Genomic DNA, 21715 nt, shown 5'->3' with positions numbered 1-21715 from the left:
GAATCACTTCATTGTAGGATGTAGATATTCAATTGAAGCAGAAAGGTATGCATATTGAACATTATGACGTTACCTTCCCTACAGAGACGTGCGATGGCTGGCCGTACGAATGTTCTGGATCTCCCGGAAGCTGTGTGGGTGCTTGGCAGTTCTGTGATGGAGACAGATTCTGTCCATTCAATGATGACGAAAGTATCTGCAGCAGCTGTAAGTAGTCTTTGAAACAAAACAAAGATGAAGTTGTAAAAAGACGGTAATACCAACTACGTTCAGCAATATATCATCAACTTGAATAAATAGAATATCGTTTATGTAAAGTTAAACTAAACGTAGCTTGCGTGTTATAATTTGTCTTACCCCAATACAATAAAATCAGCATTCATTACCGTGCTGCTCTTTCATTGTAGAAGGTGTGCTACAAGTCATAAAGGAATATCAACAAACCTAAGGTGTTACAATAAAGAGTTTGCAATGTTGTGGTGTAATACATTCAGGAAATTATTTCCAGATACGTGCATGCCCATTGAGCTGGAGTTCTGCCAGGATGAAGTTCCGTACAACAGAACGACGTTTCCAAACTACCTTGGACAGCAGAACATAACGATGGTTGAAGAGTCCGACATACATGCAAATGTGTCTCTTCTCGCTGACACAGCCTGCCATGAATACGTGAAATTCCTCTACTGCCACATGGTAGGTTTACGCCAACCTTTAGCATTTTGTATGAACTCTAAAGCCGTACACATGGTGTAATGTTGAAAATAAATGCAGCCGTAAGATCCTTGATTAACTGAGTCCATAATCAGAGCAGGATGTCCTTTTTAATTCATTTATCTATTCATGTCATCGCAGGTCATTTATCCCTTAAACCCATAAATTTCTATTTCCAAGGGGGCCCAGAATCTACAGGGCAAGACATGTTGAAATATGCAGAAATTCTTTTTTATCAAAATAAAGAAGCGTAAACAGTCAGTGCATCATCATGACAACTGTCTTTCGTAAATGTGTCTAAACTATTTTCATGTGCTCTTTAGAATCATATCTTTAATGTACTACGGCTTCTTTAACACATGAATCCTATAATAATAGGCGGTTCCCGAGTGCGTCAGGGACGGAGTACGAGGCCAGCCCTTGTGCCGTACTCTGTGTGAAGAGGTCAGACAAACGTGCTCCCGGGAGATAACGGAGATTGGATTCGACTTTACAAAGAGCACCTGTGACAGCATCTTTCCGGATTCCGTCCAGAAGGATACATGCAAGCTAATAACAGGTATTGTGTAATTACACTGTCGCATGAATGGAATGTTCATAAAAAATGATAAATCTCATCTTAATCTATCAAATTCACAGTTTAAACATGCATATAAATTTTAGGATACATATACAGTTAGGGCCAATAACGAATTTCTGCAATTGAACATCTCGAAACAAAAAAAAACAGCATCGTAGTACCCTGTACTTTCAAGATGATATCAATAATAACGATAAAGTGCTTATATTGAGATAATCAATATTTAACACATCAACTTGGCACTTCGACCAATCAGATAAAGTTACAAAACAATAGTGTTTGGTCGAAGATAGAATTAATTGAAAGTAGATGATTGTTAATCCAATTTCTTATTCCTGTTTCAGAATTCGACTGCTCATTTGATGTGGATACGTGTGGGTGGACAATCGGCAACAACAGTCAGGTTGATATGCTGCAACCAAGAAACGACTCTAACTTAGGTCAGTATTTTAATAGAATTTATCGATTACTATGCACTGTGATGACTAAGAGTGCCCATTTCCTGCAAAACATGACATAGGACGAAAATAGATATCCTTGATAGTAAAACATTACTTACCTATGGATCAACGATGGCACTGACATATTTTGTATCATGTAACTATTCTTAGTTGCGACTTTCAAGTTGTAATTAGGAATTGTTACATGGACAGCTTCCAGATAACTGGCTACACAGGTGTGAGAATGCAATGTCCTAAAAGGTAACTACTCGAAGTAACTTCATTCAATTGTTGTATTCTAATGGCTCAGGCATGTATCTATCGTTGGATGGATACTCCACAAAACCGACCAGCCCGACGATGTACACGGACAACAAGTGCCTGAAGCTGGGATATTTGGTGAGAGGTGTCGGCAGCAGGTTAACCGTGTACGTGTCAGGACCGGAAGATTACATGTACTTCACGTGGCGACAATCGTCTGATGATGATGAAGATGAAAAGGGGTGGTCAACAGTCAGTCTGAACATCAACAAAGGGTGGTCGTGGTTCAAGGTAATCTACCTTTGGTATTATTAAAGGTATGTCATATAAATAGAGCGTTCTGCTGCAACTATAGGTTCCGTGCTGGTTTAAAAGGGAAAATGGCAAAAAAAGAGATCGAAGGCATGCCTTTAATCAAAATCTATACTGGGTCATATCCCCAGATATGCGCGAAAGATACTTTTCATCTATACATTCAAAGATCAACTTTCCTTTGAAATCTCAATTTATATTTTACGATCTAACTGATAAGAAAAATGCCATCGTAAACAATCATAATGACAATGGGTGTCCATTGATCCTTGTAAGAAAAGGGAAAGTTGAAGTTGTCGTTTTGTTACAGGTGGCTTTGGCCGCGGACGTGGCCGATGACGGGGAAGTTGGGGTTGACGACGTTACTCTATCCGACGGCTTGTGTGAAGGACAAGGTAAAACGAATAGTTTACACTGACGTTGCTATTAACAGAAGAATATGTTTAAGAATTTACGTCTTCCTAGTATACATATATTTCTATGTAGGCTGGCTATAGTTTAGTCATTAGTAGGTTATATCGTAACAAAGTACGCCTTGACATGAATGATTGAACTTTACAAATATTTCATTTCAGTTTCTCCTGGATGTGAGAAAATAGAGTTGCAGCGCTGTTTGTCCATGCCTTACAACGTCACCACCTATCCAAATCTGCTCGGCTGGGGGAAGAGTCTTGCCATGTCACTCGCCCCGGGAACCTTCCAGGCGTTTGACCAAATCGCAGATTGCCATCGTGATTTGCATTTCTACCTCTGCTCGCTTATCTTCCCTGAATGTACACCAACAGGAACAAGGTAGAGGATTTCTATTTCCTAAACTTACAATTTTGATGTCAGATTTATGTGTTTCAATAATATATGTCGTATACTAAAAATAGTAATACTGTTTCCAAGAGATTTTGATGCACATTTTTCTAATCATCTCAGCATTAACATTCATGACTTTGCAATTGATTGAAAGAATCATACGCCATTTCTAAACACGTGCTTTTTCGTTATTTCAAAGGCTTCCATGCCGCTCTTTCTGTGAGAACGTCACCGACGCATGCGCAGCCAGGGCGAATGTCCTCAGCCTTGGATGGGATCCAAATGGTTGTGTCAGTTTTCCCGAAGCTGATGATCCACCGGGATGTGTTGCTCCAAAAGGAGGTTAGCTCGTCTCGTCCTTGGTTTTCTACACCTATAACTTATAAATTTTAAAGGATGATAACTTTAGACATCTGTTTACTTTCCTAGTTTCTATTTTGACAACAAGAATCTTTATTGATATAAACCCGGCATGTACCTCTGTCCACTACACTGTTAACATACAACGAATTCTGTAATTGTCCAAGTCTAGCCTCTTGACGAAGAGTGACAAGTTGTCGACATTTCAAGGTCCTATATATCCACACCATCTTAGAATTGAAATGAATTCAAATTTAATTATTTTCTAACTAGGGTGTGCTTTCTATAATTGTTGTTGTAAATTGTGTCTTCATCATTTTCTGCTCTTGTTGTCAACAGTAGATACGGCATTTCTTTTACCGTTGATATGGATGTCAAGAGTAATTATTTCCTGAAGCTTTGGAGTTAGTTACCTTTCCACTTACCAATTACCTTTCCACTTTAGGATGTGAGCCCATCCGGTACAGCCGTTGCATGGGCCTGTCGTACACCCAAACATCCTTCCCGAACCTCGTCCAGTGGTCATCCCAACCATTTGCTCTTGGAGTTGCCCCGACAGTGTTCCCGTCATACGATAACATCAGTGACTGTCATCCGGACTTGAACTTCTTCTTGTGTTCAATTTTATTCCCACAATGCACGTCTGAAGGACAAATGTGAGTATTACCCGCGGACAAATGATTTGTTTTAAATGGAACTATGCTAACCTGTACCTTAATATGTACATGTCTTAAGCCAACGGTGCTGAATCGATCCTGACAGATCTAAAAGACTTTGTTAACCTAAAGTTTCTCATCGTCACAAGGTATCTATATCTGTCTGTTTCCCCACTATCATTGTTATATTATTCCGTCTATGTCAATGGATTGGAAGCACAATGTTATAAGAACGACATAACCTTAATGTTTTTAATTTCCAGACTTCCATGTCGCTCATTTTGTTATGAGATAAATGATACATGTGGGGAACGAGCTCTGGCCCTCGGTCTGGACTGGCAGGACTCCATTTGTCCAACTCTACCTGAAGAGGACTGCCTTCTACCAGATGGTAGGTTGAATGCACATTCATATCGAACTGAAACGTCTATCAACTTTGAACTTATCTTGACGTAATGATTTGAACATAGATGAAGACATTCAGCTTGAAATTAAGTATCATAATACTAGTCCGTTCGTTGTACCCCTTCTCCAGCATCTATGACTACAACTCCTGTGGGCACAACCACCATCAGTCCTTCAACACCAACACCTCGTACCACTGATGAAGGTAGGTGACAATTTCTTCCTGTAGTATTGATGTACAAAACTGTAAGATTATATTGCTCATAATGTTTGTGACTAAAATTGATGTTTCTCTTTCCACAGCACCCCCAGATTGCGTGCCAATACCGTTCGACCGCTGCCAAAACATGTCCTACTCCGAAACGTCCTTCCCGAATTGGCAAGGATGGCAGGGACCAGAGGACGCCATTGGAAATGCAACGTTGATATTTGAAGCGCTGGACCAGATTTCTGACTGCCACAAGGACCTGGAATTGTTCCTCTGCTCATTGTACTTCCCATCTTGTACAGCGAATGGACTGAAGTAAGTCGTTTGTCGGACGAGTCAGAAAGTCCTATTTGTACACAGTCAGGTATACATTACGAGTCTAGGCAGTATAACAGATCCTCGAAATGCCATTTGAACCATTCCGATAATTCTGTTTACTCCCTTATCGTCTGTTGCAATGACAAGCTGTTTACAAATATGTACAAATATGTACCCCCTCCACAGATTCCCTTGTCGTTCCCTCTGTGACGAGATAAACAGCGCGTGCGCAGTAGACGCCCTTACCGCCGGTATCCCATGGGACATTGCCGGCTGTACCACTCTTCCTGCAAGCAGCTATGAAGAGGGGTGCATCGTTCCTGAAGGTATGTCAGCTTTTTATTTTGCCAAAGTTTAGAAGTCTCCATCACCAACTTTTGATGCCTTTGAAGACAGTCATCCGTAAATATGATGATATTAGGCACACACAAAAAAGTAAATTTGTTATCTTGTAGTTAGAATTGGGAACATCAGTACAACATTGAGTGTAACTCATCCATCGACTGCCCAATGATGAATCAACAAAGTTTTCTCTATTATAAATATCAACGTCCATATAATCCATGTAATGATAGTTGTTATAGCATTAGATCAGCTAACTTTCACGGATACTCCAACTTCCACAGGACTCTTGGATTGCGTACCAGTGCCGTACGACCGTTGCCAAAACATGTCCTACTCTGCAACGTCCTTCCCGAATTGGCAAGGATGGCAGGGACCAGTGGACGCCATTGGAAATGCTACATCAATATTTGTAGCTCTGGACCAGATTTCTGACTGCCACAAGGACCTGGAGTTGTTCTTGTGCTCGTTGTACTTCCCATCTTGCACACTGGTGTCTGGAGTCAAGTAAGCTTTGTGTTCCGGTCTTCCGGAGATACATTTGATATTGATATCGATAATCTACATTGTATATCTTTGCAAACTATTGAGTACTAGGTCTTACCATTGTGGCAGAATACAAGAATATGCCATTTTCAGCATTTGTAGTAATTCTTCTTAATAATTTTGCTTACAGCAATTCCGGGGATGGCCTGAATTAATATACCAGTGACCGATATCTAAAATCTAGGTTCAAAGGTTTATCCCATGTCCGCTTTGTTCATGTAATAAAAAGATCGTAACCCACCTATCCATCCCTGTTCACAGGTTCCCTTGTCGTTCTTTCTGCGATGAGATCAATAACGCATGCGCATTGGCCGCCCTTTCCGCCGGTATTACGTGGGACACTTCCGGCTGTACCACGCTGCCGGCAAGCAGCTATGAAGAGGACTGCATCGCTCCTGAAGGTACCGAAATGTTTTCATAATTATAAATTACTTCGACTTTAGAAACATCAGACCTATACCTTTGATTCATTTAACAGGTACACCATCACCTCAACTACACTGTACAATCTTCTGAACTTTGCCACGGGAATCACTTCATTGTAGGATGTAGCAATTCAATTGAAGCAGAAAGATATGCATATGAACATTATGACTTTATCTTCCTTACAGAGACGTGCGATGGCTGGCCGTACGAGTGTTTCGGATCTCCCGGAAGCTGTGTGGGCGCTTGGCAGTTCTGTGATGGAGACAGATTCTGTCCATTCAATGATGACGAAAGTATCTGCAGCAGCTGTAAGTAGCCTTGTAGTCGGAACCAAGTTGAAAAGTTGTAAAGACACTGCAATACCAACTACTTTCCAGTAATATATTATCGACTTGAATATCTAGGTAAAACCAAACGAAGCAGTACACAATACAGTAAAATCAACATTCATTACTGTGATGACTTTTCATTGTAGAAGGTGTGGTACAAAACATAACGAATATCAACATACCTAAGGTGTTATAATGGAAAGTTTGCAATGTTGTGGTGTAATACAATTATTATTTCCAGATACGTGCATGCCCATTGAGCTGGAGTTCTGCCAGGATGAAGTTCCGTACAACAGAACAACGTTTCCAAACTACCTTGGACAGGAGAACGTAACGATGGTTGAAGAGTCCGACATACATGCAAATGTGTCTCTTCTCGCTGACACAGCCTGCCATGAATACTTGAATTTCCTCTACTGCCACATGGTAGGTTTACGCCATCCTTTAGCTTTTGTATTTTTGTATGAATTCTAAAGCTATACAAATTGTATAATGTTGAAAATAAATGCAACCGTACAATCCTTGATTCACTGAGTTCATCAGCAGTGCACGATGTCCTTTTTTGTTTATTTTCTATTCAGTTGTCTTTCAATTTCATCACAATACGGCTGGGTTGCTCCTTCAACTTGAAAAAGTTGGTTTCCAATGGGGCCCATGATATACAGGACAAGACATGTTATGGCGAAATTCTTTTTTGGCGAAATAAAGAAGCGTAAGCAGTCAGTGCATAGTCATTATCATGCCAACTGTCTTTCGTAAATGTGTCTCGACAATTTTCATGCCCTCTTTATCTGTATACATATTTTGGCTTCTTTAACACATGAATCCCATCGATTGTAATCACAGGCGGTTCCCGAGTGCGTCAGGGACGGTGTACGAGGCCAGCCCTTGTGCCGTACTCTGTGTGAAGAGGTCAGACAGACGTGCTCCCGGGAGATAACGGAGATTGGATTCGAGTTTACAAAGAGCATCTGTGAGAGCATCTTTCCGGATTCCGTCCAGAAGGATACATGCAAGCTGATAACAGGTATTGTGTAATTACACTGTCGCCTGAATGGAATTTTCATGAAAAATAATAAATTTCATCTTAATCTATCAAATTCACAATTTAACATGCATGTACATTTTAGGATACATATACAGTTAGGGCCAATTTCTGCAATTGAACATCTCGAAACAAAAAAGACAGCATCATAGTACCCTGAACTTTCAAGATGATATCAAGAATAACGATGAAGTGCTAATATTGAGATAATCAATTTCTAACACATCAACTTGGCACTTCGACCAATCAGATAAAGTTACAAAACAATAGTGTTTGTTCGTACATGTAGATAGAATCAATTGAAAGTAGATGATTGTTAATCCAATTTCTTATTCCTGTTTCAGAATTCGACTGCTCATTTGATGTGGATACGTGTGGGTGGACAATCGGCAACAACAGCCAGGTTCATATGCTGCAACCAAGAAACGACTCTAACTTAGGTCATTATTTCAATAGAATTTATCGATTACTATGCACTGTGATGACTAAGAGTGCCCATTTCCTGCAAAACATAACATAGGACGAAAATAGATCATACGTATCCTTAAAATAGCAAAACATTACTTACCTATGGATAAAGGATGGCACTGACATATTTTTTACCATGTAACAATTCTTAGTTGCGACTTTCAAGTTGCAATCAGGAATCGTTACATGGACAGCTCCCAGATTCCAGATAACTGGCTACACAGAGTAGTGAATGTAATGTCCTAAAAGGTAACTACTCGAAGTAACTTAATTCAACTGTTGTATTTCAATGGCCCAGGCATGTATCTATCGTTGGATGGATATTCGTCAAAACCGACCAGCCCGACGATGTACACGGACAACAAGTGCCTGAAGCTGGGATATCTGGTGAGAGGTGTCGGCAGCAGGCTAACCGTGTACGTGTCAGGACCGGAAGATTACATGTACTTCACGTGGCGACAATCGTCTGATGATGATGATGATGATGATGAAAATGGATTGGGGTGGTCAGCAGTCAGTCTGAACATCAACAAAGGGTGGCCTTGGTTCAAGGTAATCTTTATGTTAATGTTACCATAAAAGTTATGTCAAAAGAAAAGAACGGTCTTCTGCTACTTGGATGCATGGTATGCATTGCATACTGTTTCGAATTTTGATATGGCCAAAAACAAGGAGATATGAGTACATTACTTATAATTCTATTTCTTGTTGAGTGATCATCAACAATCATAATGGTAATTAGTGTCCATTGATCCTTGTGGCAAAAGGAAAGTTGAAGTTGTCATTTTGTTACAGGTGGCTTTGGCCGCTGACGTAGCCGATGACGGGGAAGTTGGGGTTGACGACGTTACTCTATCCGACGGCTTGTGTGAAGGACAAGGTAAAACGAATAGTTTACACTGACGTTGCTATTAACAGAAGAATATGTTTAAAAATATACGTCTTCCTAGTATACATATATTTCTATATAGGCTGGCTATAGTTTAGTCATTAGTAGGTTATATCATAACAAAGTACGCCTTGACATGAATGATTGAACTTTACAAATATTTCATTTCAGTTTCTCCTGGATGTGAGAAAATAGAGTTCCAGCGCTGTTTGTCCATGCCGTACAACGTCACCACCTATCCAAATCTGCTCGGCTGGGGGAAGAGTCTTACCATGTCCCTCGCCCCGGGAAGCTTTCAGGCGTTTGACCAAATCGCAGACTGTCATCGTGATTTGAATTTCTACCTCTGCTCGGTTATCTTCCCTGAATGTACACCAACAGGAACTAGGTAAAGGATTTCAATTTCCATTTTCGAAACAATTAGCTCTAATTGATGTTCTTTTTCTGTTGAACTGCAATTGCCAACACACACACACACAAAATTGGACTCAAAAGTTTCGACTTATCAGCTCCAGTCTTTGTTAAGGAATGAGCAATCCACTTGGTAAGTCCAATTTTTTTGTTGGCACGTGCAGTTCAACTTTGAATCATAATGACACTTTCCAACACAGATGAACTTTCAAGTAATGATGTTCTTTCTATGTGTTTCTAGGCATATTTGATTAATAGCGCCTGTCAAAATGTTGGGCGCAATAGCAACGGTAGCGTAACTGTTCGACGTCACAGGAGATGTACTGCTAATCACTTGCCCTTCTGTCCCTTGATAGGCTTCCATGTCGCTCTTTCTGTGAGAACGTCACCGACGCATGCGCAGCCAGGGCAAATGCCCTCAGCCTTAGATGGGATCCAAATGGTTGTGTCAGTTTTCCCGAAGCTGATGATCCTCAGGGATGTGTTGCTCCAAAAGGAGGTTAGCTCGTTTCGTCTTCGTTTTAGACGCCAACAACCTAATTCATCTAATCAATTCAAGACATGCATTATGTCTATTTCTTCAACAGCTACTTTTTGGGTCTTATTTTTTTGCTTGTTAGCTCATAACCATATCTTGTACGTCATGCAAGTACTGTGACCACTTCAGGGCTTATTAGCCTACTTTAGTTAACAACCAAACAGCAAGCATTGTTTTTCCCTTGTAGACATGATTGTCAAAAGTGATTGTCATTTGAATCGTACTGTTTCAATTACCTCTCAACTTTAGGATGCGAGCCCATCCGGTACAGCCGTTGTACGGGTCTGTCGTACTCCCAAACATCCTTCCCGAACCTCGTGCAGTGGCCATCTCATGGCTTTGCTCTTCAGGCTGCCCCGACAGTGTTCCCAACATACGATAACATCAGTGACTGTCATCCGGACTTGAACTTCTTCTTGTGTTCAATTTTATTCCCACAATGCACGTCTGAAGGACAAATGTGAGTATTACCCGCGGACAAATGATTTGTTTTAAATGGAACTATGCTAACCTGTACCTTAATGTGTACATGTCTAAAGCAAACGGTGCTGAATCGATCCTGACAGATCTAAAAGACTTTGTTAACCAAAAGTTTCTCATTGTCACAAAGTATCTGTCTGTTTCCCACTATTATTGCTGTATCATTCCGTCTATTTCAATGGATTGGAAGCACAATGTTATAAGAACGACATAACCTTAATGTTTTTAATTTGCAGACTTCCATGTCGCTCATTTTGTTATGAGATAAATGATACATGTGGGGAACGAGCTCTGGCCCTCGGTCTGGACTGGCAGGACTCCATTTGTCCGACTCTACCGGAAGAAAACTGTCTTCTACCAGATGGTTGGTTGAATGTATAACCTACTCAAACGTCTAACAATAATGTCATATCTGGACTAATTAATAACGTCCTCACTATAACGTCTTTTGGGACAACGTGTAATATTGGATTGATTTTAGACATTTAGATAGATATGTCTTGACTATTTTGAGTAATACATCATATATATCAAATGAAACAAATATGTATCGCTCAATTGACCAAGGGAGACAGTGGTCTTGGGACACATGATATGAAATAGTCGTGTTTCCCTCTTTAGCTACAGGATCTACCACACCTGGCACTACAGTGGAAACAACAGCCGTTCCCACTACAGCGACAGCTGCTGACACTACAGTAGCAGTAACAGCTGCTAATGCTACAGAGGAAGCAACAGCTGCTCCCGACACAGAAGCAGCAACAGCTGCTAACGCTACAGAGCAAGTAACAGCTGCTAACGCTACACAGGCAGCAACAGCTGCTCCCGAGACAGAAGCAGCAACAGCTGCTAACGCTACACAGGCAGCAACAGCTGCTCCCGAGACAGAAGCAGCAACAGCTGCTAACGCTACACAGGCAGCAACAGCTACTCCCGACACAGAAGCAGCAACAGCTGCTAACACTACACAGGAAGCAACAGCTGCTCCCGAGACAGAAGCAGCAACAGCTGCTAACGCTACACAGGCAGCAACAGCTGCTCCCGAGACAGAAGCAGCAACAGCTGCTAACGCTACACAGGAAGCAACAGCTACTCCCGACACAGAAGCAGCAACAGCTGCTAACGCTACACAGGAAGCAACAGCTACTCCCGACACAGAAGCAGCAACAGCTCCTAACGCTACAGAGCAAGCAACAACTGCTAACGCTACAGAGGAAGCAACAGCTGCATCTGCTACCGAGGAAGCAACAACTGCTTTTGCTACAGAGGAGGCAACAACTTTACAAGGAAGCACCGGTAGAATAAGCAGAAAACACAGCCACAACTTTTAACCTTAGCACCGCCATAGCCTTTAAGCTGTTGTGTGCTCCTTTGATTAAGCTGTTATGACCTTTTAATCCGTGTAAAGGCATGAGTTGTACCAGGTATATGTGCCCATTCTGAACTTCAATGTTACATCTGCGCACCTGGTTTGTTGCGATTTTACTGTTACATTTTGTTATCTGTCTTTTCTATCTTGGCTACAACAGTTTGACTATTCCGTTTTTCAGCTCCCCCAACAACTGTCTCGGCTGCCCTTAACAGAGAGAATAGACAGGACTTTGTCAGTGACTTAGTTCAACTTCTTAAGGGTAAGTCGATTTAATCCACCGGATCTTCATGTAGAATACAATAGGATGCGTAAACAATGCCAAACCTTGCATGCAGAAAATTTGTAATTTCTTTATTTGACTCTTGTAATTACGCCTTTAACAAACCAAATTTGCGCCAACGCTCCTTACTGGCATTTCTATCATCGTCAGAATAACAATAACCTTATTGATACTACTTGCTTACTACATAAGATATGTCAAACTTTACTACATCAAACCAGTCAATAGTGATCACTCAATGAACCTTGCGACATTGGTGACAGTGTACAAGGCTTTTAAATGGCCGGGCCCATGGAAACAATAATCTAAAGGACCACTAGAAAGTGACCAGATGGTCATTACACAGGTGGTACCTCGCACATGTTGGACTGTACGTTATACATGTAAGCATTGCTTAACCCTCCTATTTATGTAGATGATCTGCGTGTCGTGAGAAAAGTGCTGCGGAGCGAACTGTCACTCACCCGGCAATGGCTACGAGCATATCTGAACCACAGCTCTCAAGAGTTCAAAGAACTAAGAGCTGAGATCAAAGAAAACGTGAGACACAAACTTTTGTTTCTTTCAATGTCTTCCTGGTCAAAAATCTTTGAATACTTTTGATAATGGATCATACTGAATCTCAAATTGTTATCCTGTCCTTATCGTTAACATTCTCATATATTTCAGGCGTTGCAAGCTTTTAGCAATGTAATAGATGACCTGTTGGGCGTGTCAGTAAAGTCTTTAAGGTAAGTGCAAAAAGCTAGAATCTGAAAATATGGTAAAATTTTGTTGAAGACATTCATCAGTCACGTATAATAACAGTTACATGGTAAAATCTTATAGGAAACTGAACTTCATAATCCCCTATTCAACAATAAGAGGAAGAATGATAGATGGAAGGACGATGATGATGATGATGATGATGATGATGATGATGATGATGATGATGATGATGATGATGATGATGATGATGATGATGATGATGATGATGATGATGATGATGATTATCATGATATTGTTTTTTGTATCCGTACTTCAGTACCATTACCTATGGTAAATATTTTGCACATGTAAACTTGACCGTATTATGTCAAAAACCGGTATCTCAAAAGAATAATTATAGAATCGTATCTTGTTTTATGATGTTTTATGATCTGTTATGCAGACAAGGTAGTGTTGTCGCTGAGCTGATCATTGCTACGTCTTCAAACAACCTGAACGACTTGGCCGTCACTCTGACGGATGCTGTGTCTTCAGGATCCTTCGGAAACCTCACAGTTGACAACACATCTCTTACAGTGGAGCAATTCGGTTGGTTCTTGTCATTTAATTGAATTTCCATCCCTTTCGTGTGGCATTCAAGGTTTTACGAGATAAATCAATCCATTTTTTTTTTACAAAATGTAGGTTGTTTTTATCCTTCGATTGACGAGTATGTCATTAAAGTTGGTTGGGTTTTTTGTGCATCTTTTGTTGCGAACGACCATTTTTCAAATCTTTGCTAAACATTTGCATCTTATTTTCAGATTTTCTACTAGAGGGCTTCTTTTATTTGTATGACACTCCCTGGAACGATGCCTACGCCAATGTCAGCACAACGGAATATGAAGAATTACACAATAGCGTTCATTTGAACGTAAGTTATCCTTGCTGTATTGATACCTTTCTGAGGAAAAGTGTTTTCTAAATCATTGCGGTTATGAGAACATGCTTTCATTGTGCATTTATGTCATACATGAAGTACTTTCCACGTTTGACTTTTGGTAACATCTTGCTGCTTGAGGTATGTAGTAAGACGGTTTCATCAAAATCATCATAAAGGGCACAGAACAAAATATCAACGTACAGATAGATACATAGATAGATACGACTAGTTACCCTACATCTTTTATGCAAATCTATTTTAGGTGTTAGAGGAAGCACTGCATCTTGAAGACGCGTCCGTAGCTCTTGTCAAGAATTTCACGTGAGTGCTGGACAGTACTTATCATATATGCTTTGAACTTTGAGGACAATTAACAATATTCATAATAAAAGAAAAATGGAGATAGATCAAACCTACATTTCCAACATTTCTACTAAAAGTTTGTTGAGAAATTGCATTTCCCCTACGACCCACGAACGCACATAATCCGCAATGTGCGAATAAACTTTTTGCACAAAAGCATGGTCATTACACAATGCTAATCATACAACAGTAAAATTAGACAACTGAACCCAGGCTTCCAAAGCATTCTAGTGTATGCAACAGCTTGTAACTTTTGTTATAGTCCATTCATGTTTGCTAGATCGTGTTGAATGCGAATGAAGATAATCATGTCCAAAAACTTTTTAGGGAAGAAAACGGGTACGTCTTGGCTGATCTGCTCATTTTCATGCCAAACCGCTCTGTGGCCATTGAGAAGTACAACGCGCTGATTGCTGCCAATATGACTGGGAGGTTTGGGAATCTCAACGGAACGCTCTTCCATCTCGATGATCCAAGTAAGAAAATCAGCCATTAATTATCAATTGTCATTTTCTCAAATAAGAGGTTTCGGTTTGTCACCCTACCTCGACGAAGGAACCGCGGTTACCACTAGCTAGAAAAATACAATGTTAACGATATGTTAACAAAACTAACGACAGATTTAAGAACGTACATGACATGCAGCACAGGCTCAAATAAAATTGACCTATCTGGCTGCACATAGCAAAATGGCATTGGACATGTTAATCTTATGCAAGGATCACATTTCTAAACCGGCGCCCGGCTGGGCACGGTTTGCGTGAACGTTAAGACAATAAAACACACAAAACGTAAACAAATAGCCATTAGCGTAATTTGTGTAAATTTCTTGATACACTTTTATTTTTCGTTTGATGTGACCCGAGCATTACAAGTAGTTTCAAAAGTCAGCCACCTTCTTTTGATTACAGCATCATGTATACGGAAGACCTTTAACCTCTGTATCTAACGACTTAACTCTTTCATTTTCAGGACTGTACCAGCTTGAACGTAAGTCTTGTTCTGTCAAGTTATTTTCAGAGTCGTTCTTTTATTCACTGATATAACCAAGAGGCATTAAGATTTGCAGTTCAAAAATATTATTTCAAAAGTCTTACAGACGGCAAAAGAGCACGTGTTTCTGTAATACAACGAAAATACAAGAAAAGGGTGATACTGCAGCTCCTACAATATCTAATCTGTTTGCTCTAGAAATATTCTCCCATGATATTACGTACATGTTTGGTTCAATGACGACGAATTGAACTTGAACAGTTATTCATACCGTTCCATGTCTTTTTCAACAGCTTGTTTTGCGAGTAGGTTTCAATTTTCGTATGGTTACAACGGAATCTGTTACGTTTTCGTCAACGAGAGTCTCGGTCCGTACACCAACTTCGAAGACTTCAACAACGCTTGCAGTAGACTTGGCGGTATACCTGTATACATCACCGACAACGTCACTCATGACTTCTTGGTCTTCGTCATCCAAACCGACAAGTCCCTCACAGGGTCTGATTTCGGTGTCGGGGTTCAGTGGAACGCAGGAACGGCCCTCTGGGAGTACTGGGACAACTCGGACGTACTGATAGAGGAACTGTGGGTGGATTCTTACGACCCATCGACAAACCCGGCCATCATGGATCACTGTGTGGCAATGAGCCCCACAGGAACTCCGACCTACGGATGGGACCCGGCACCATGCGAAAGCTTTGATGGATACATTTGTCAATTGGGTAAGCATCTTCTTCTTCGCCCATTGGCATTGACGTTTTTGAAAGTCCTGTTGGGCGTAAGATTTGTCATAGATAGACATCGATGGATACATTTGTCAACAGGGTACTAAGCATCTTCTTCTTCACCCATCGATGTTCTTGAACGTATTCCCGGGCATAAGATGTGTTCTAGATATACACTAATGCTTGATAAGCAACTAATCACTATGAATCAGTGTGTTGCAGAACTTTTAACATTATTTCTGAAATGTTTTTGTAGCAATCCCTTCTACAACACCACCACCAACAACGCCTGCGACGCCACAGTTTGATATCGAGCGTAAGTACCGTTTTTTATATTGATTACCTTATTAATTTCTTCAAACTAGATATGTTCAGAAGTGGTTTGAAAATTTATTCTGTCCTTTCTAATACTTCAAATCTATCGTACAACAGCTTGCCTGACTGATAGCTTTGACAACGGTTACGCGTACAACGACGTGTGTTACGTGTTCTTCAACGAGAGCGTCGGCGACGGCAGGGACATCAACTTCGAAGACTTCGAGATCGCTTGCGATGACGTCGGTGCGGTGCCAGTCTACGTCAGCAACAGAACCACGCACGAATTCCTGGCGTTCATCATCCGGAATTCGAAGAATTCCTCCCTTAGTGGTACTGCGTTTGGCGTTGGCATTGGGTACGACCCTCCCGTGCAGGCTTGGGAATACTCCGATGGATCGGAGGTTCTTATCGACCAGCTGTGGGTTGACACCTACAATCCTGCAAGCAGGCCGACAGACCTGAGGTTTTGTGCCGCCATGGATCCCTCAGGAACCCCTCTTTACGGCTGGAATCCCGAAGTCTGTGCTGACCTTCAAGGATACATCTGTCAAAAGCGTAAGTACTTGTTTTACAGCTTCGAAACATTTTTCCTTCAATTGTTTTTAAGTTCGAAGAGATAAAATGTTGCACTTTTGGCCGTCGATATTTTTAAACGGCGTTTGGTCAAAATATGTTGCTCATAACTTTTCCGTTCTTTGGCCGCAACTCGAGCAATTACTATCGTATTGAGGTCACCTGAGTTAGCGCCGAATGGCAGCCGCTCCAGACCCTTGTGGTTCCACCCCGTCAGCTGTAATCTCGTCGTAATTCAGCCCCTGGCTGCGAAGAAAAGTTGCCCACCCGAATATCAATGCTAAGCATCCTTAATCTCGAGACTCGTAAGGGTCCTTCGGAAGTAGCATCATTGCACGTAGACATCTTATACTCACTGGTTTTTACGTCTCTTACCGCCTCACAGCTATCCCACCCCCAGTGATAGACTGTATGGCAGGATCCTTCGTGGTGATGGAAAACAGCGATGATATTCTGATGGACCAGGCAGCATACGCAACTGCCGCGAACAACATTACCTCACAGGTAAAAGTTCTTTGTATATTGAGGGCTATATAGATTTAATCCCAGGAACGTAAACCTAGCTTTTCTCCAGAACTAAGATCGACAACGTTGCTGACAACTTTCATATAAATTATAAGTCAGTGCCTCATCAGCATTTGTAGGCTATCACTGTTTAGGAAAATTCCATTGACAACTTGTTTCTTCTTCAGCTGATGGACCTAATAGGAGACATTGAAGGGTTTACAGACTTAGAGGTAGCAATGCTGCTGTAAGTATCATTAAAATTTTGTATGTTTTTGTTACTACCAAATACCATGGACTTGCCTTTACATTCCTTTGGCACCACTTTTTGCAGCAATTAAAAACTATATTTTTACTTCCTAGACGAATTCATGCAACATTTTTATTACGAACACTTAATCGTTTGATGTCCACCTTTATTTGTCCATCCTTAGATTAAGAAAAAATTGCATTCATTACGCATTTCCCTCAAACTTCACCTGACAGGTTAATCATTTGTTATTTCAGAGACGAGGACGAAGAGGGTGATAGCAGTGAAATTAACTGAACTGAACTGAACGGGACAATAATTTGAAATATATAACGTTCCAAGTAATATTGTACAGGGATTGCATATTAAGATAAAAACGTAGATATCAATCGTGTACAGGTATTTGCATTTACATTGGTAATGCCTTACTTTACGTAAAATGAAAGTTGGTGTTTAATTCTGCACCATTTATATTTTTAGCTCTACTTAAGACATCAATGTCCATGCTACATTTTATCGAAACGATTTACAGTTTTGGACTAATAGCTAATTGAACCATGTTGTCAAAATTCATGAATCAATGCATTTGATTATACAATAGCCAAAGCCATATGCACATTATTCTTATTAGTTAATCTATTAGTTAGTCTATTAGTTTTCAACTTACAGTTACTGCATTGTTTACAAGCTATAAGCCGCAATTTAAAGTGTTTATTTCATGTTAGCTAGAAGAAGAAGAAATGCCAAACACTAAATAAAAATATGCATCCGGCTCTCAGAATTTTTGTTTCATCATTTGATCCGCCGCACTCGATAGCGTATTTCATGTACTTTAATCGCTCCCTTGTACATGTATTATATGAAATGATCCATACTATATGTACACTTTACTAAATAAATGAACGAATGAATAATAATAATAATAATGAAAGCCATTGAAAGTGTACATACACCTTTTTTTATTAAAATTCGTTTATTCGTTGCACCTCTGACACAGATTTGATTAGACAACAGGCTTACATATGCAAAACTTCATTTGACTGCAACGAGTATCTTTAAAAATGCATTAGATGCATGGTGAACTAATAGAATAAGTGTATTGCAAAAGTAATCTCACAAAGGGGGATTAGAATAAAACACACAGAAGATCAGCATCAATGTTGGAACACAGACAATACGTAATTGATTTCTGAACGAGAGTGACAACAGTTGGTTTCAGTTGATGCCTTTAAAAGGCATCCTAAAAATTGCCTTCAATTCAAATTGCCTTCAGTTCAGATTGTCTTCCTGCTCGACGGCTCTGTAAAAGAGGAACAGGACAAAACGTTATAAGACCAGCCTTACTATGAAATCAATAGACACTGGCGGAACTTTTACTGTTTTCTTGAGGGGGGGTGATCGCAAAAGCTGTTATAGGACTATACACTTTCCAACACCAAAAGCAGTCAACCTTGAAGGCCACATCATGCCAAATCTGTGAATAGGTATTTTAAAAAAGTTTTGAAGACACAGATGCATCATCTATGGTTTACAATGAAGGGAAATGTTAATCTGCAACCAACTTTAAATCGACGCTATACCACTCAAGTACATTATATGATCAGATTGACTAGAAAACATAATACTAGTAGCTTTGTTATTTCGCATTTGCATAACACTGAAGAAAAATGGAAAATGGCGACTGAAACGTCTGTGCAACTGTAAGTAGCCATTTTATCTACATCTAGCTATATTTAGCTTTGACACACGACGTTTTTTCTTAACTCACCTCCTTGAGACGACATTTGCTGACTGATAGCCCTCTATGTTAGAGAATGACTTGTCTATCTGCAAAGACAAAGTGTCTGTCAGTTTTATAACAAAAACAGACAAGCTACTATGCTAAGCAGAATACACAAATCTAAATCTAGGCCAAGGTGAGAAGGGAACAATGGTTTGCGTGTACTGGTGAACAATCAGGTTGTAGGAGACATTTAACAAGAATGTGAGTTATGCTGCGATGTTAGAAAAAAGGGTAATTGTACATTCAGAATATGTCTGTATTATTAACATTTCCCTGTAGAAACTGTCTGTCTACTAGTCTTTGTACACCCATTAGTGCCTTCTTAAATGCATTATCATCTGTAGAATGACTGTCGGTCAGACTGCCCTTTACTTAGCTCCATCACAGACGTAATAGGCATTCAGTAATTGAAGACAGTAATTCACATTCGTTACAGTAACCATCAAGTCTCATTTGGTACATTACCACATGACTTCTAACGACGTTTTCTTTGCAATCTCGGTATTATGGTGCTTTCTTTTTTGATCTTGGGAAGTATTGTTACTGTGTAGTGTTACTTAGAAATGAACGAGAAATTCATTATGACATAGTAAAGAGAAAGCGATTTGACAACCGACTTATACTTTACCCTAGTAAGAATGCTTATTACAAACAATTAGATACCCTTTCATCAACGCACCATTACTAATCTCAGAGGAAACCACGCCCGGTTATTACGCAGGAGAATTCAAAAGTTATTGGGGTCAGGCCCTTAACTTAGCTTCCTCGGATCGTATTCATGAATAGACATTACATAACGGGATTCTAATGATTGAAATGTTAGTTTTTGTCAACTATGTGACACAAAATAGTGACGAAACAAGGCTAAGAAGATAACCTCGGTGCTAGAAGGTTACTTGACTGGGTTATCTTTTGTTCTTGTGCATTCACTTGACAACCGTGTTTTGACATAATGTGACTTCCCCTGAAGCGTTCAGCCTTGTATGCTTAGTTCTCACGACAGACGTTCTACAAAAATGGGAAAGTTTTATACAGATAGAAGAATAGAATCATACACAACAGTAACCAAGGGTTCTTGGGTTTTGTCAGCGTTTCTGATGTTTGTCCTGAGATAACTTTACGATTACTGACCGGGCAACTCTGCCTCACTGTTTATGTCAAAGATTTATACAGTGCCCTAGGCACCAATTATCACATTAGTTCACCATGAGACAGACACGTACAGATTTCGCCAAGAAAGCCGATGATCACAGATAATGTTTGCATGCTTGACGTCAAGTTTGACGCCCTTTGAGTTTTAGGTTACCATAATAGACGTTGGGCTGATAAATTCGAAAAGAGAAACCCCTAAGCTTAGAAGAAAGTCTCTATTTTGGGGGTTACATAATGTAGTTTTTAAGCCACTGTCACACAGTCGTCTAGCTTCCCTCGGTCATTGACCACCAGAAAGTCACCCAATTAAAAAAAGAGAGTCGAGCGTATTTTTCGCCTGAAAATAACGTTCGATAACCTTTGAGCACCGTTCGATCCCTCAAAATCCCCACATAGATCGAGAGAACACTTGGCGCATTACTGTCGAAAATGGCATTTAATTTAGAGCACGCAGACTGGTCGACCGATTGATTTTCGTGCTGTTTGACAAGGCTTTGAAAATGGGACATTAAGCCATTGGTCCCATATTTGACTCCCTTATACAGCTTAACTTACAGGTGTAAGTACAGAGGTGGTGAGGTAAACAGATGTACACTATGCCGCGTTTTTGAGATTGTGCGACACAAACTCACATTTCTCTCCACCTCTGCTGTGAGGTCATCGTACGACGGACATGTCGGGTCCAAACCGTCCGGCCCCACTTCAGCATCCACCATGAATGAGACGTAAACATCCTTGGCCCCTGAAGGAATGGTCATTGTTTGAAGTGCTTAGCAGGATATTTCTACATCCATTTTGTTTTATTACAACTCGGACGAGTGGCTAAGTCACTTACTCTCTAAGAAGAGGTTAGCGGAGAAGATTGTGACCTTTTTATCATATGACCCGTTTACTGTTGGAACTCCTCGCCGGAGACGCACAAAATAAGTTACAGTACCATACTGTCATACAACAAAGGACGAGTTCCTAGCACTGTTGCATACAGAAAATTCACAAAATATGCTTACCTGCAAGATGTATGTGGCTTGTTATAAACAAGAGCAGTAGTCCAAAGAGTCTAGACATTTTGTACCCCAAAGTGAGCCGTTCCTTGTTTCTGTGATATTGACATACGTTGTCCACGGCTTCTACTGCAGCAGCAACTCTTGACAACACTTTCTGTGACTCAGAACTCTCTCCTTTTGCCACTGTGGCTGGCGTCAATGCAATATCAATATGACGTTATGATTACCACTTGGGGAGT

The 21715-nt window shown here is 40.4% G+C and overlaps 1 protein-coding gene across 1 annotated transcript in view; it reads left to right on the top strand.

The window, feature by feature from the left end:
* Nucleotides 1-18318, top strand: part of LOC136425925 (uncharacterized) — a 28580-nt gene extending 10262 nt beyond the window's left edge. Inside the window, exons 19-43 of the mRNA XM_066414849.1 lie at nucleotides 85-207; nucleotides 509-693; nucleotides 1090-1270; nucleotides 1636-1731; nucleotides 2042-2283; nucleotides 2615-2699; nucleotides 2880-3096; nucleotides 3308-3450; nucleotides 3914-4124; nucleotides 4388-4515; nucleotides 11151-11825; nucleotides 12080-12160; nucleotides 12597-12721; nucleotides 12851-12912; nucleotides 13332-13477; nucleotides 13693-13802; nucleotides 14074-14132; nucleotides 14502-14650; nucleotides 15147-15164; nucleotides 15461-15889; nucleotides 16149-16208; nucleotides 16325-16765; nucleotides 17169-17287; nucleotides 17476-17534; nucleotides 17795-18318. Coding sequence (XP_066270946.1) covers nucleotides 85-207; nucleotides 509-693; nucleotides 1090-1270; nucleotides 1636-1731; nucleotides 2042-2283; nucleotides 2615-2699; nucleotides 2880-3096; nucleotides 3308-3450; nucleotides 3914-4124; nucleotides 4388-4515; nucleotides 11151-11825; nucleotides 12080-12160; nucleotides 12597-12721; nucleotides 12851-12912; nucleotides 13332-13477; nucleotides 13693-13802; nucleotides 14074-14132; nucleotides 14502-14650; nucleotides 15147-15164; nucleotides 15461-15889; nucleotides 16149-16208; nucleotides 16325-16765; nucleotides 17169-17287; nucleotides 17476-17534; nucleotides 17795-17834 — 4184 coding nt within the window. The 3' untranslated portion in view covers nucleotides 17835-18318. The remainder of the gene's footprint in view (nucleotides 1-84; nucleotides 208-508; nucleotides 694-1089; nucleotides 1271-1635; nucleotides 1732-2041; nucleotides 2284-2614; nucleotides 2700-2879; nucleotides 3097-3307; nucleotides 3451-3913; nucleotides 4125-4387; nucleotides 4516-11150; nucleotides 11826-12079; nucleotides 12161-12596; nucleotides 12722-12850; nucleotides 12913-13331; nucleotides 13478-13692; nucleotides 13803-14073; nucleotides 14133-14501; nucleotides 14651-15146; nucleotides 15165-15460; nucleotides 15890-16148; nucleotides 16209-16324; nucleotides 16766-17168; nucleotides 17288-17475; nucleotides 17535-17794) is intronic.
* Nucleotides 18319-21715: the final 3397 nt, after the last annotated feature.

Source organism: Branchiostoma lanceolatum, chromosome 19 (assembly GCF_035083965.1).
Source record: "Branchiostoma lanceolatum isolate klBraLanc5 chromosome 19, klBraLanc5.hap2, whole genome shotgun sequence".
Lineage (NCBI taxonomy): Eukaryota > Metazoa > Chordata > Leptocardii > Amphioxiformes > Branchiostomatidae > Branchiostoma > Branchiostoma lanceolatum.
This window is presented reverse-complemented; position numbering and strand designations above follow the sequence as displayed.